Raw genomic sequence first — 16,487 nt, forward strand, 5'->3', positions numbered from 1 at the left:
TAACTAGTTACAGGATATGTTCCTTCCTATCTTAATAAAGTTTTAGGGCTCTGTCTTATTAGGAGTGCGTGCGTGACGGCCCATCATGGTTGTGTCGGGTCCCTTCACACACAGTGGGGTAGGATTTCTGCCAGTGTGAGAATCTGGTGGAGTGTTGACAGGCCGTAGTCTGAGTTAATGTGTCCCTGAAGCCAGCTGCCACTCTGAGGCAAATGGAGGCAGTCACCCACAACTGAACCAAGACTAATCTGATGGGTGATTAAAGCTCATTGGATGCAGTGTGAGGTTCTTTTCCAGTGGCTGTCACGGCAAGACGGTGTACCGTCACTGGAGTCTAACCTACATAGAGGCTTAGTCACATTGTGTCATCAAGGTGAACATAGATGGTCGGCAGTTGCAGGTTTATATCTCTCCTTACTTTGTTGGTTGTTTTCCACCGCTGAAGCAAGACGGACGCCTGAACTGAAGCTGAACCTGAATTACATTAAAGCAGAGGATTACACTAGGCCACCAGTGAGCAACCTAAGTGCAACCTAATTTTCATGCAAGTACACGGTTGGACAAGACATCCTTCTTCCAAGCACGCAACTGGATAAACAGTTGTGCCGTCCACAAGGTATCCACCACGGGTGAAGTCTCAAGTCAAAAAGGACAAAAAGGGTGAAAAAGATCCTTTTGTTTTTCCACAAAAACAAAGCAAGTTCATCAGCCGCCAGTTGATGCAGATTATGCGTTTCTGTGTAAACGTTGCACTCCGACGTCTTTCCTGCTCATTAACTCTGACTAATTGTCTCAGATATGTGGACAAGTTCACGTATCAGGGGCCAATTAGACTGTTAATTCCCTATGCAGCACCCACAGAGCCACTGTAGTTAGTGTCCATAGAGACAGGTGTGTGTTTCTGTGTGCAGAAGATGTGTGTTTTTAGCTGGCTCCTGGGCTGAATCAGTTAGCTCTGTGATTTACCCTCTTATTAACTTTCCCCTTTGAAGGGGTTTTTTGAATTAACCAAACAAACATGCTCGTGCGCCTCAGCCTAAAGAGAGGAATTTTATTCCGGTTCAGATGCTCTAATAGTGTTTTTTCTCACATGCTCATGTGTAGAACAATCCACACACATCTATTAGAAAAGATGCCAACTCTACACTGTGAAAGGCTACTGTTTTAATATACTGTGTCACATTAGCAGGCTGGTATTAAGGAATATTAAGATCACTCTGTCCATCTCATGCTTGCTCTCTGTGTGACAGCGTACAGCCTGCTGCCCATTTCATCTGCTGCACATTGTTTTCTAACTCCTCTCAAGTCCTGCTGTCTCGAATATCTGGACCAGTGCAATCCAAAAAAAAAAATGTTTGTACTTTTATTACAGATAATGGACTAATTAGATTTTTATTTTGGTTCCAGATCGCCACCAGAGGTTGTGAGACGTCAGAGATGACCTTGCGTCGGAACGGCCTCGGCCAGCTCGGCTTCCACGTCAACTTTGAGGGCATCGTGGCCGACGTGGAGCCCTTCGGCTTCGCCTGGAAGGCAGGCCTGAGGCAGGGCAGCCGGCTGGTGGAGATCTGCAAGGTGGCCGTCGCTACTCTCACCCACGAGCAAATGATCGACCTACTGCGCACGTCTGTCACTGTTAAAGTGGTCATAATCCAGCCTCATGAAGACGGCACCCCCCGAAGGTAACCAGTCTTTCTTTCCGTGAATCTCAACACCACAGGCTGAAGATGTTCGCCAAACTAGCAGACTTCCAATTGTCACTGAAACATGGCTGTTGTGCTGTGTTGTGTTTGAGACTGAGAAACAGGTGCTCCTTTAAAAAAAAAAAAAAATTATGAAGTCGTGACAGAAGAGTAGTTTAATTTTTCTCATCTTTCCAAGCAGCTGGGCTAAATTAGCTTGACATTTGCTCTCATATTGGAGGTGATTAGCATAAAGAAATGCTTACATACTGGTTTTGTTACACCAGGTTTGATGTTGTTCTCTGTTGATTTCTCTGGAGATGAGACTCGCTTTCGCATTGATGTGGATTTGCTGCGAGAAAGAAAGCTCCAGCAGGGCTGTAGAGTCACGCAGACACGGACAGTCAGCGTTTCTCACTAATGATAATGAGAGGAGCGTTTTGATTAATGGCTCAACTCTCGCTGCCATTGTCTGACAGCTCACATTTGCAGATTGCTTTTTTCCAACCTCACCCAGTCTTCTATTCAGCAATTAGGATGGGAGTGTTTGGCTTTTTAGGGACACACACCCATGGGGAGGCTCCGTCCTCCCTGTAATAAAAAAAGACAGAGGCATATTTCAAACGATCTTTTGTGATGGGAAGCGATGAAGGTCTACTGTGGAAAATGCCGGGTTCTGAAGGCACATCTGCTTGTTTTGTCTGTGAGAGACAGACAGTCCTGTGAAATAATAATCTGTCCACTCGCTCACACTCACGTTCTTAACATCTTTGTTTTGCTCGTTCTTTGGGCTGACAGATTTGTGTAGCGGCAAAGGCTGTTTCCACTTTGTCACAGATAACCACAGCAGAATGACTTTACGTTGTACCGAGTGAATACCTTCACCTAATCCCATTTTCTGTTTGCCCTGCTACAGATAATGCTAATGTTGTCGACTAATCGCGGAAAATTAAAAACCTCTGGATGACAACAGTTGATAAATCGCATTGTACATTCAGTATGTTTGTGTATTTGTTAACCCCCTGTTCATTTATAAACAGGCAAACAAAGGTGTGTTTTGATAAACCACAGGCGGGAAGGGAATTTTAGATTAAATCTGTTTACAGAAGATTAAGACCAACGTATACTTTTGGAAATTGATATTAATGGCAGCCTGGCTAAATACACCAAATGAACACGATCTAAAACAGCTGTGTGTATATGTGTGTTAGAGACTAGATCGTAGTCACATGTTTCACTGTGTTTCAACTTTGCGCTCTGGTTTGGCAACAGAGGAGTAACATATTTACTCCCCCAGATGGTGGTCTAACATGCCCCGTCTGTGAATCCAACACAGCAGCCACTCTGGCAGAAGCGACGTCTAATCCTCTTACCATGATCTGTGATGATACATGATGATACAATCGTAATCGCAGTGCAGGGAAGAAGAAAGTAGACAAAACAAACATCTTCCAAAACCGGTTCTGTGTCGACGAACGTGTGTCCAGGTCCCCGGAGACGTGGTTACAGGATGGAGCATTTGGTAAATGAATAAATGAATGTTTTGGCACAGCCTCTGTGGCGGTGGAAGACATCTGGGTTGGTGTAAGTGACACCACTGAAGCCTGTTGAAGACGGTTTTGAAAATATGCATGCGGCATACAACTGTGCCCATACATGTGTGTTAGATCATGGTGTGTGTCCTTAATGGGCGGTACGATCATGCATAATGTACTGAGCTTGACCCATATATGGCATTTGCTAACAGATGCATATGGCAGATTAGTAGGTATTACAGTGGAAGAGCATCCTGGTCAGTGCCACTATGATCCACTGGAAGATTTCTCCATCTCACTGAAAAAACAGTTTCTCATCGTGTTCCCAAGAGAGAGGCAAAAGGCGCCATCGCGGGTCTTGTGAATTTTCTCCCAAGGCTCCCAACAAATCAGGAGGTGAGAGGTCAGGTGAAGAATCTCGAGGGCCCTCAACTCTTTTCGCTGCTGCGTCTTTGAGTTGCTAAAGTGTTGCAGTCAACAATAAGTGCTCCAGTTTCTCTGCTATTATCTCAAAGGAAAGGAATTCAGCAGGGGCCCGAAGGCCCCTGTCAGTCCCCTGTGGCCGGAGAGATGGGGGTTAGTCTAACAACAATGGACAAGAGTCTCATGACCTCCAGACAATGTACCCTGGCTCCACACTGCGTCTATGACAAGCAAGTGTTTTCATAAGCAGATGCAGAGGTTAGAAGGACTGAGACTGTCTGAGAGTTTCTAAATAGTGAGAAAATGATTCAGTCTTATTGATTTTTTTGATTCCTCCAGATTCACTGTGGGCTGATGGGTCCTCTGACTGCTAAGATTATGTTGAATGAAATTCTCTTGAAGGAAAAAAGGGACGTTAGAACCACTATAGTGCTGTTTTGTGGCAAGCCTTCTAAAGCTGTTTATGCCCTAAATGGTTTTACCCTGCTCAGACTGAAGAGGAGATATGGCTCTAATATTAGCCATACCTAGTACTGTATTTATTTACACTGGAGGCAGGATGTGGTTTTAGCCCAGTGCAATACCAGAGGCTTTTCCATCATCACTCTGAAAAGCTTTAAACAAGTTCAACATGTTAGCCTTGGATCAAACTAATGAGAAAAAGATGAAAAAGATTAGCTCTTTGAAAGAGGAATGCAATGTACAGAACATGGCAGTGATTGTATGTTTTGGTGTATGGTCATCAGAGATGGAAGAATAAACAAAAGGATCAGTACAATATGGACTAAAAGGGATGATTAGTACAAGACACACAAACATCAAGCAACTGTATTTTCAGAGCGTTTTTGTTTTTTTTTGGTGCTTTTTGTTATAACACATTGTACATTTTGGGTTTCAGCAGACACACAGATTTATGTTTTAGATTGTGGGTAACCTGAATTTAAGTGGGTTCAGCCTGCTTCGGACCCCTGCTGATAATGAGTATTGCCTGTGACATTCAGAAGGCCACTTGTGACCTTTCCTTTGAAGTGTCATCAGACTTGTCATCATGGATTCACATCTGGACCGAAGTTAAGCCGGATTTCTCACTTCCATCGCCGACACCCTGTGAAAGGGAGCACCGCTGAACCAAAACTCCCAAAAAACCTGCATTGCAAATTGCTCGGCTTAATCCCCACTCACAGTCTTCACAGGAGCCGCTCTTTTCCTTTGGAACAGTTTGCGATGAAACGTTACTCTCTCCTCTTTTCTTACACAAGTCTGAACGCACCTTATTTAATGAACACCCCCCCACCCCACCCCACCCCACCCCCTGACAATGGTCTGCAAAGGGCCGGTGGAGGTCACAACCTCTGTGGCTCTTTGCAGTGACACGGACTCTGACTGTGGGAATGGATTAGCATGTCCCTCAGTCACTGGCCATGTCATTAGAGTGACAGCCCTCTCACTGAGGTCTAAGGTCCTGTTGTCACACTGATCTATTGTAATTCATTAAGAGCCAGTGGCTCAAGGATCTGATCTGATTCACCCCCGACAGGCCTCTAACTCAACTCGGCTCAGCTATATGTTTCTGGAAATGAGCAATGATGCGTCTGTGGTGTTGTTCAGTCAAGGTTGTGGCCATTGTGTTGTCAAATGATCCCTCTAGTAATAAGCACAGCTGTATTTTTAGTTGACTGGATGTTAGTTTGAAGTTGTAGATGTTCTCTTTCTCTTATGTAGGACACTGTGGTATAATTTATGGCCACTCACACTGAAGCTGGTAGAGTGCAGTAGCAGTTCGAGGTGGAATCTAGAGGAAGCAGACTGTATTACTTCTCTCTTGCTTCCTCGTCTCCTCATGGCTGGCCGTGTCTAGCAGCCTCTTGTCCACCACCAGCCTCCAGCTCAAGTTGACCAAACACTGGTTTCCTGCTGTTTCCCCATGATTTATACTGAGAGAGTCTGAGTCCCCCTATACATTACAAACAAGAAGCACGTTCCACATGCATCGGGGGCAAGTACGAGGGGTATTTCCACTTCCAGCAGAGTCTGGAGTGGGGGGGGGGGCACCGGGGGAGAATATTAGCATTATACAAGAAATTTATTTTGTCACTTCTTGGTCGTTCTGGTGCGAAAAGCACAGCAAGAGCCCAACGGCTGAGACCTTTCCTGTTGACAAGCTGTTAGCTAGGGTTAACCTCCTCAGGGAGTAATGATGTGTGGCAACCTGGCATGACCACACACACAGAGTTAATCAAGGTAATGAGTGCGTTAGCAGCCTTGTTAGAAAAACAATTGACCAATTGAGGACTTAACACTCTTCTTAGCATCTTTTTCTTCTGGAAAAGTGATTGAAAGACGATAGGGAAACAATAAAATTAATGCGATGACTATTTCACCTGTCAGATCACTTCTTTATGAGTTCCTCTCACATGCCCAGCTCAATGAGTTCCTTATCCATTTATGGAAGTGGCTGTAATGCCACTCATTACTCTCACTGTCCCATATATCAAGCCAGTGACGCGTGCTACCTACATACAGCCAATGAATAATGAATACCGTGAGATGTGGAGGATGTAGAGCACACCATTGACGACCAGCTTGGCGTTGACACTGACCAGATGTGAGGGACATGTGACAAGTGAAGGATGATCTTCTAGTCAGATCTTCTAACACCCACATCTCCAGTGGGAAGCTAGCTGTAAACAGTCCAGCCACTCATGGCCCAGTTTGATGAAAGGGTCTCTCTGAGAGGGATTACTCACCCCCTCCACCACCACAGCCCTTTCCAATCAGCCAGTGCACCCTCCTCAAGCCCCGCTCTGTGTACATGTATGACCACAGCAAAGTATACACAGCTTTAGTTTCCACCCCCCTAGTGGATCCTGGAAAATCGACTTTGGAGGGGGAGGGCAGTGTAATCATTAGGGTCATGCTTGAGATGCTTTTGGAGAGCTAACAGAGTGCCCAGGCTGTTTAACCCTGACCCACCACCCTCTAACCCCCCCCCCCCTCTCGTCCTTCCAAATATACACACCAAGCCCCTGCCCAGCCCTGAAGATTAATGTTGCATGAAATGGCATCACAGACCTTGTCCATCCCAGAGTTCTTCAGTGTTGTTAGCAGTAATGTGATGGAGATGGACTCAGGAAAAGCCTCCCGTGTAGAACTACCCAAGGGAGACCGATGTCTGATGAAGTGGCAAGCTGAGATTTTTGGCTCTATTAAAATAAGCAAAGTGTTTTCTGCTATTTTCTGAACATCGTTGTCGACGACGATGATGTGCCTTTAAGCGCTCAGCGTGCAAATTCAACTGTTTATGTGGTTATGTGGCGTGTTTGTGTTTATTGTCTTCCATGCCAGCATGTGTGTGCCTGCCCGTGGAAACTATATCTAGATGTCTGCCTCTGGCAAAACATTTCTGATGGCGTTAGTAGGTTATGGTGTAGTCATGGTGACAGAGAGGATCCCCTCCCCCCAACTTTTACTGGGGAGACGAGGGTCAGTGGTGTTGTACGGTATAAAGTACGAGCCTGGTGATGCAGTTGGTTAATCGTCCATTTAATGGACTGAAAGCATCGTAATGTAATGTAAAAGTGTAATGGATTTATATTGCCTAAAATCATTATAACAATATAATGTGAATTCATGCAAGAACTATAACTGTAATCCATCTTATTCGTATATTCATTACAGCATCAATAATTAATTGAAATCTTTAAAATCACTGTAGATATATGTATGCACTGCTCATGTTCTAATTCTGTAATAATGTGATATTGTAAACTGATGGATCACATTCAGTCAACTGCGGAGATCCAAGATTAAACTACTGTGTTCCTCAGTGTTACTACTGATAGGAGTTGTTATTATAAGGGATACCTTCCATTAAGCCAGCATGTTACTGTAATATTTTCCTCATCGCTGACCTTTAGCCTTTGTTTCCCCACCCCCCTCCTCTCCAGGGGATGCTCCGAGCTCTACCGTATACCCATGGTGGAGTACAAGGTCGACAGCGAGGGCACACCCTGCGAGTACAAGACACCCTTCAGGAGAAACACCACCTGGCATCGGGTGCCCACGGCTGCTGGTGCACCTCTGTCCCGAGGCTCGCCCACGCAGGGGCCAGACCGCCTGCAGTGCCAGCAGATCCTCCAGCAGCACCAGGCGGCCATCCCACGAAGCACCTCCTTTGATAGGAAGCTGCCAGACGGGTGCAGGTAAACTCTTGTCCCTGTTTATTATTTGCCCCCACCTGACCTGTCCAGAGTTGTTGTCTGAAATAAGAAAAAAATAACCCTAAAAAATGTATTTAGTTGAATCTGTCAATGTTAACTCTATTTTCTCCCCTGGCAGGTTAAACACAATGGTAAAAGTGATGCCTCATTTAGAGCAGCTGGATGACAGTGAGGTTGCATCAGAAAAGATATTTCCAGACTATGAACTTACTTAATGAAAGGAATTTTCTCCACCGCTCTGTGTTGATTTTCACACAATAATAAAGTATTGCAAAGACTTAAAGAAAATCTTCTCCTTGGCCGTATAGTATACAAACACATGACCTCTGGGTCAGTGAGTGTGATGTAATCAGCAGGATGCTTTTACCATATATATTTTAGAGATATGATAGAAAAAATGTAACCTTTAGTCCTCTTTGAGAATGAAAATACAATTTCAACATGAGATAAGATAAGTGAATGCAAACGTAAAACATTTTTTTTAGAAGTCGAGTTTTCTGCTCAAGGATTTTCCAGACAGCCAGACAGAGCAAAGCTTGCGATCAAACATCATAACGCTCAAAAGATCCAATCCTTTTGAGATAAAATCTTTGAACTCTCAGCCTTTCTCATTTAGAAACGAGCCACAGTAACACTGAGGGGCTGTTATTTTGTTCACTTATTTGCATACATATAAATGGATCATTTTAGACCAATGAATTCACGGCTTCGCTTTCATCTCCCTTTAGATAATAATAAGGCCACACTCAGACTTTGTTCCTGTCCTAGGCTCTGTCTCTTTTGGACATCTCCATTGAGCCATGTAAAGCAGTGATTTGTTCGTTCTAATGAAACCCCTACAGTCATGATAACCTTTCCAGTGTGTCACACCGACCCCCCCTGGTGTTGCCTGTACTGACTATACTGGGATAATGGCTGCCTTCTCTGCCTAATCAGAGTTCCTGGCAGTGGGAGCTCTCCATTCTCCTTCGCTCCTTTTCTTTCTCCCTCTTCTTCCTACTCCCCGCTCCCTCCCGCTTCCTGCACCCTGCCGAGGAGGAGGGGATGGGGACACTGACACGGCTCAGCTCATCTCATCCAATTACTACAGAAACAAAGAGAGTGCTCTTCGCGGACCACGATATGTAGCACCCCAGAGGGAGAGAGGGAGTCGAGGAGAGGGGAGAAAGTGTCATACACTGAAGAGGCCAGGAGGGAGAGCGAGGGAGAAGGAGGAGGGGAGATTTTACAGGCACATATTCTAGAAAATAAATCAACATGATGCTTTATTGATGCAAACATCATCTGGCATGTAGCTCCTACATGAGCGGGTGCTTATTGTTATTATTGTTGTTTGGTATTTCATATGGATTCTATCATGTTGTGTGGACATGCAGGAAATAAATAACCAGGATGCATTTCTGCAGCTGCCAGAGCTTTGTGCGAAGATCATAGAATGATTCACAATGTGACCTCAATAAATAACAACTGTAATAATATCTAGATTAAAAGAACAATAAACATTTTGGAATATAACAGGTGGTTCATCTGTTATGGCTGTGAGGGGAACACAAAAAACAGTCACTGACCACTGGTCTCTAGGACACATGTTAATCTTTATAGCTCAGATAAAGCGTCGTCCCATCCTCACATACCAGAATCCAGATTTGGCACCGTAAAATATGACACCTACTGCGCGGCCAACTGAGACTGACCACTAATCTCTGACTGCCTCAAATGTTATTTCAGTGCAGAGAGAAAAATTACAGTCAGTGCCCCACACCCAGGCAGAACTTTACATTATGTCAGGGAAGGAAGAGAAGGAGAACAAAGAGCAGCTGCTGCTGTTTCACATTAAAGTGCCTGGACCCGTCAGAGGAGAGCAACACTTCAGCCAAGGAGGAAATGTAGCGATCTGGCCAAAGCGTTCGATGATGTGTGCTGCGATTGAGTTACTGACAGTTTAGTGAGTTTCCCATGGAGGTCTAAACCAAGAGAACGTGATGACAAAGCAGAAAGGGCCGATGCAAAGGATGTGTTGGCTTCTGGATGGATGTTGATGTTGTGATTTTGGCAGTATAGTGTCCTACCAAATGATTTGGGTTAGATTGATCAGCACATTCCTGATTTCTGGATGCATGTGAGGAATCAGGTTAATAAAGACCCGGCCCTCGTTAAACACGAGACTGAGGACTTAATGTGAAAGCCATTCTGCTTGTGTTATTGCAGTCATATTTCCATCTGGTCATCTAACCTACTTTGGTGCATTTGGTGTTAAAAGGAAGGCCTCTGGGCATCAGACATAACTGGAATCCAGTGTTTATTTTTCACTCCAAACTGTAGTCCACAAGTTTTTACTGGCCCGAGGAAGGAAAGCAAAGAAACCTCTCGTCTCAAGATATTAAATCTGGTCAGGGCTTATTGCAAGACAGTGGAATACTCTTTGTGGAGGCTGAGCTGAGATAAAAGTCAATGGAAGTAAATGATTAAACTTCTTAACAGATCATGTGAGAGTCAAGTTTGTGTTTCGTAGCCGAGATCTCAAGCATCCTCTTACATGCAGACGCTTCTTCTGCTTTTACATACTCAAGGGGCCTCGCCATCTGGATTACTCACTGAGGCTTATTACCATAACTAATCTCTTTCTCTGTTTGTCTTCAGAGAACAAGACACCTTCTCCCTCGCTGACAGTTCTTACATTTTCTTAGACATTTTCCACGGTGCTCACATGCAAGGGACTGTTCTCTGGAGTGACACCCATAATAAAGCCATTAATCCTGGACAGACAGAGGATTTTTTTTTTTTTTCACTTCTAGAGGACCAAATATGTTAAATATATAGACACATTCATGTACAGCCAAGTTTTGACAATTTATGGCATTGTCTTTAATGCTTGTACATATTTTACCCCTCTGTTTCTGCAGGACAATGCAGGACATAGAGAACCCACAGGTCACATCATGTAACAAGGGCGACCAGCACTACCGCAGCTCCCCCAGTAACCAGTCCTCCTCCAGTGATCCAGGACCCTGTGGCAGCAGCACCTGGTCCCAGCAGCCTGGATACGATGGGTATGTGACCACAGCAGTGTTCGTTTTTTTTTTTTTTAACAGCCTCTAAGTAGTCCATTCAGGGTCATGTGGTTTTGCAGTAATGAATGCAGCAGCTAGAGTCAGACCCAGAACTGCTTTTGCAGAATGACAGTAATTTTTCCACATGAAATGACCAAATCAACCAACTTTTGACAAGTTGCTACAAAATCTTTCAGAAATTGATCCAACGAAAGAATGAAATTATGCCTGTCATGGTCTAATACCACATCTAGACCTTAAAAGAGAGAAGATAATGGAGGATGATGAGTTTCTTGAAGGATTTTTTCCCTCCATTTAAAGTGTATGATTGTAGTTCCCATTCAGTCTTACAGAAAGCCTTGGTCTCATGATTCCATGTAGAAGAACATGAAGGTCGCCTCAGATGAAAATGGGTACTTTGTAAATTAAGCCATACGGTTTTACAGCCATTATGAATCCAAGCCAAGTGATGTATTTTTCATTGTTGTAAGTTTGAGCACATCTTCCGTCTTCTGTTCTGGAGATTTAAAAAGGATGAGCACTTGAGTATAATAGGTAGTGATTATAAAGAATTCTGTCTTGTCCTCCAGTATTTCTTACTGCGACTGGAGTGCCACTTTAGCAAACTACACTGTAATTTTGGAGAAAGCCACAGACAAGAGTTTTTATTAAAAATAATCACAAAAATGTAAAGTCTGTCGAGAGCAGGAGGAAGGAACCTGAGCAGACAGAGACCAGTGTAGCTTCTGCCAAGGTGACTGTGGCCACCACATTTTCAACATCTTTACAGTTCACGTGATTCGTCCTGCAGTTTCGTTTGCAGCACTTAGCGGTATAGATTTCTTTGCAATACTTTGTTGTTTTTCCTGCTTTTAGTCATATAATGGTTTTGTGGGGCAGCGCAGCTTCGGACTGCACAGGCGTAACATCTGTCAAGCTGAATGGTGTACATGAGCAGAATCCATCAGAGACCAATGTCTGTCTGTAAGTGGTTACAGACCATGACAAGAGGCTTAGCTGCACACTGCTGCCTTCCTGTCAGAGGCCTCAAAAGTGCGCTGAACTCTCCCTGCGCCCTGTCAGAGCTGCCACGATGCAGAACAACGCACATGATGCCTCGTCCATTGATCTCCGGTTAGAGTCTTTGTTAAGAATCATGAGACATTTTGGCCCCTGTTCATTTGCTGTAACCTTTATTAGCTCTTTAAGGTTTAATTAAGACCCACACTGAAAAATCTGCTGCTCCTTCCCTTTTGTCGAGAGCAAGGAGAGCGCCTGGCATGCCAAGTCGAATGAAAGGAGGTCTCTTGTCAGCGTTGTCTGGCAGCTTCTTTATTCTATTATAAGCTCAAGTGATTCGACCTTTAATGATCTTGAGCTAATTGCTGTAGGTCCGTGGTAAATCTGTCGAAGTCCTTCTCGGACTAAAACACAGAGCTCAGACTATAGGCAGAAAACAATTTACTGCCTATTCTCATTCTCCTCTTTCTCTCTGCAGGTGTCCCTCTCCTATCCTCCATGAGCGTGCAGGGGACATCCAGGGGGGAGATGGGGAGATCCACAGGGAGAGAGAGCCCACTCTTGAGAGGACCAGGTCTGCAGGTGAGTCCGTTCTCTTTTGATTCTCATGATTCTGCTGCATATAATGTCTGGAAATGTGTGTGTGTGACCCAGACCCTTGCAAAATGTGTATTATGTCTACTTCTCTACACTTAACCCCTTCTCTGCCTGGTTCACAGAGGCCAAATGGCACATCCCCTCCACCAAGATCCTGAACCCTCTGAAGCAAAGAGAAGGAGGGAAAGACTCACCCAACAAGCTGTCCAGGGTAAATGTCTGACCTACTTTCATCTCAGTTTGACAGAAGCTGCCCAGAGAACATAAAATGGAACTTTTTTTTTTTTTTTTTTTGAGATTCATTGTCAGCTTGCTTTGAAAGGAGAGGAGCGTTTTGAAAGTTTAATGCAGTGTGTGTGCCGAGGTTGGTTGTAGAGTGTTTTGCACTGCTTAACTCTGCGCTGTCAGACCTGCTTTACCGCGCGCCATCATTTAAATCGGGGTGAGGTCGGATTGCCCTTGTTTATGGGCTGCAGCAATCAGCAACTCAATTGGGGTGTTCAACCCCATGTCGTCCCCTCTAGCCGCTCTTTGCACTTATCACTTCCCCTTCATCAGCTTGCTAACGGGCGTCTCATCTCATCACCATTTGCGGTTGTGTCTCTCTTTTCTAGGACACATTTTCCTAGAAGGTTGAATATATTAAGTTTTTTCAGTCTTTCATTTTCCCCCGTTCTCAATATTCCCATCCCCACTATCTCATTTATCTTTTCTTTTTTTTTTTCTGGCCCGTACACCATCTGTCTTTGCTTTCTCCTTTGATGCTGGAGGCTGACACATAAACCTAACAACTTCTTTCAGTTCTTTTAGTCAGTATTGCTTTAACCCACACCAGTGGATAAAAATTTAAACCCCATCTCTCAGCACTTTATGTCCCTAATGCACAGAGCTTTTTTTTTCAAATCAGAGGAGCTGTTTTTGCTGTGGTCTGGTCTGTGTTCACGATTCAGCAGTGTTTAGCAAAGCATAATGAAGAAAATATGACGGGTCATGATCCTGAGGTCAGAGTTTACATTCTCTAATTAAGCATTTGCATTAAGCCCATTCACTGGAGGCTGTTTCTTAAGTCAATTGATTTGTGAAGCTGCTGATCTACATTTACATACTTAATGCTAGAGTAGGCAGGAAACTAGAAAAACACACCCAGGATTTTTGAATTACAGCCGCCCTCCTGCAGCACATGCCTGGCAGGCATATGCACCCACTTACACGCACATGACACAAGCAGCACAGCCACAGCCTGGAGCATTTAGCTACAGTTAACAGAAGGCTAAACCGTTAGCAACATTCATCGTAGCCACTCATCACCTGCTTTCATGGTAAATCTTCATACACAAACCACAACGCTACTACGACACATTTTGATATTAGAGGACGATGAAGTTTGCAGCCTGTCCAGAAGACGCACAACAAACTCTCTCCATCTCTGAAAGGCTTCACTGTTGTTGACATGGATCCATCTGTAACGATGTGCACATGTATCTGTGTAGAACAACCAATAGAGACGCTTTGTGAAAAGAGTATCTGTCTCAGGCTAGATTTTCCAAAGTCTGAAAACAGAGCCAAAAAGGAAATTCAGTTTGCTCCCAGATCACTTGAATTACAATATACTGAAAGGTAATTATGATTTTTTTTTTTTTTTTTTTTTTTTTTTTGAGTGTAATTGGCCTGACAGAGCTAGATGATGAAAATTTTTGGCTTAGTGATCAGAAAATAAATGATGAAAATGCCAGAATGTAAATCACTTGTCTCCGCCCACTTACTTTCTTTGTCCATTTCTCTGTTGGTTTGAAGGCTTGCCTGGTCTTATACGTCTTATACATACATATCAAAACTCAGATAATGTTGTTGTTTGGTCTCCCTAGAACTGAATGCAGCCGTTGTTACAAGCCCATACATCCCGTTTTGATCGTTGTTTTTTTGTTATCCCACCTTCTGTCTGTCTTTCTTTTTTCTTATAAATATAAATATATGCAGGTTTTGTTTCTTTTAACATTACACAATTACAATACTGTAACAGCTATGTTTTGATATGCTGATGTTTTACTTTCTCCTTGACAATAATTGTGAATCAAGAAATCAATACCAGCTGTGTACTGTATTATGTGAGGATAACAATAATAAAGAAAAATGTGAAAAAACCAGAATGTAAGAAATCAGAAACTAATATGTGACATTCAGCATATTTTTTTGTATTTCTTCCTGTTACAATATAATGGGCCTCAAGAAAACAAGCAGGCAACTCAGTCAGTGATACGCGAACATGTGATGTAGCCTGATCGGCGAATCCCTGCCGCCTGGTGCAACCAAGCAAGTTAAAGCAACCGTAAAAAATATTTGCAGCTGCTGTTTGACCTTGTCTGATTTACTGTATTTCTCTCCCCTTCACCCCACTTGCTCTCCTGCTCTCTGTCTCTGTTCCAGACGGGTGATAAAAACTCAAGCCACTCAAGTAGCAACACTCTTTCAAGCAACGCCTCCAGCAACAGCGATGATAAGCACTTTGGCTCTGGAGACTTGATGGACCCGGAGATGCTGGGCCTCACTTACATCAAAGGGGCATCCACAGACAGCGGGATTGACACTAATCCTTGTGTGGCCCCCGGCGCCCGGGTGTTGCTGCAAGGCAGGATGGGGGAGCAGGGACACCCCTGGGTGTCGGAGCACCACGAGGACGGCGCATCAGAAGAGGATCATGGGAAACTGTACTTACCGCAGGGCTACGCTTCTGCCATTATGTCTAGTCATGTGACAGATGGCAGCATTGGAGACCTGAGCGAGATCTCATCCCATTCAAGGTAGAGTGCAGAGACAACTTTGTTATTGTCTTTGGTGTTTTTTCTTCTTTGAAATGACCTGCTCAATGTGTATTTTGTTGTGTGTTAGCAACAAACATCTGCTTTGTTGCACTTTGTATTTTTGTTAGAATTAAAAGGGAAAAAATGTAAGGAAAAACCTGCATAAATAGGTGGACACTGTAAGTGCGTCGGGACAGCATATTTCAGAGGAATGGTGTTTGGTAGCGTTTCAGGGACTCATTGAAGCTGTGGGGACCCAGCATCTTACTGGGAGCCTTAATGTGGTTTTCATTCATTCGTCAGTGTACCACTGCAAATGTCAGTGGTGACTCGGATATTTTTTCTCCTCTGTTGGCAATTACTTCATTCTGTTGTGGCTTAACTCGAGCATGTTGGGTCATTGATTTGCCCGCTGATTAAAAATCGCACCCTTTTCATGGTGTATGGCTCAGAGCACAGTCCACGGCGTACATCCACACGTAACGCCACTAACTCTGCTCATTATCTGTTCTCGGAAACGAGAACAGTGATAAACACATGCACACAGGGACGGTTGCTGGCTTTTAGCTGACCTTTTCACCCAGCCGTGCTCCCTCACTCCTGAACCACAGCCCAACCGATCCAGCTGTGATGAAGCTGGTGGGTGGGGCTGCTGTCGGGCAGGAGCAACATGGGGAGGGGGGGTTTCGCCATAACGTCATCCAAGTCCTTGTCACCAGACTGGGGCCCATCTGGGAAGGAGGAGGGGTGTCAGAGAGGGTTGGCCCTGAAGCCAATTACAGTCTGTGTCTATGAGATAGAATGGCTATCTATTTGTTTATGCCACACAGGATTATGTTACTACAATCTGTTCAGATCATTGACCTGTTCTGGAGCCGTCACATCTATTCATTCCAGGATATCATTCAGAAAAGAGGAAAGAGCCCATGCCTTCACCTTGACTGCTCCAATGCTTGCCTCCTTCTATGTAATGGTCTTTGACACCACAGTGTCATCTGAACAAACAGTGAAGCAGCAGGAGCACATTTTGCAGGGTGTGGCCCAGATGGTCATGAATATGGAAGCGGAGTAGCCTCCAAGCTAAAGCCAACTCTGATGTCTCAGGGTAGTTTCAGAGAATGTTTTGTGCTCGCTGAAAGTTTTCCAGCAAACAACAAGATGT

General features: G+C 44.2%; 1 protein-coding gene across 2 annotated transcripts in view; it reads left to right on the forward strand.

Annotated features, from left to right (window-relative positions):
* Positions 1 to 16,487, forward strand: part of LOC310998500 (signal-induced proliferation-associated 1-like protein 2) — an 81,330-nt gene that overhangs the window by 50,233 nt on the left and 14,610 nt on the right. For both annotated transcript variants that reach the window (XM_083988596.1, XM_083988597.1), the window contains exons 9-14: positions 1,408 to 1,682; positions 7,588 to 7,842; positions 10,764 to 10,910; positions 12,409 to 12,512; positions 12,650 to 12,738; positions 14,952 to 15,325. In XM_083988596.1, coding sequence (XP_083844722.1) covers positions 1,408 to 1,682; positions 7,588 to 7,842; positions 10,764 to 10,910; positions 12,409 to 12,512; positions 12,650 to 12,738; positions 14,952 to 15,325 — 1,244 coding nt within the window. The remainder of the gene's footprint in view (positions 1 to 1,407; positions 1,683 to 7,587; positions 7,843 to 10,763; positions 10,911 to 12,408; positions 12,513 to 12,649; positions 12,739 to 14,951; positions 15,326 to 16,487) is intronic.

This window comes from Trachurus trachurus (genome assembly GCF_905171665.1).
Source record: "Trachurus trachurus genome assembly, chromosome: 15".
Classification (NCBI taxonomy): domain Eukaryota; kingdom Metazoa; phylum Chordata; class Actinopteri; order Carangiformes; family Carangidae; genus Trachurus; species Trachurus trachurus.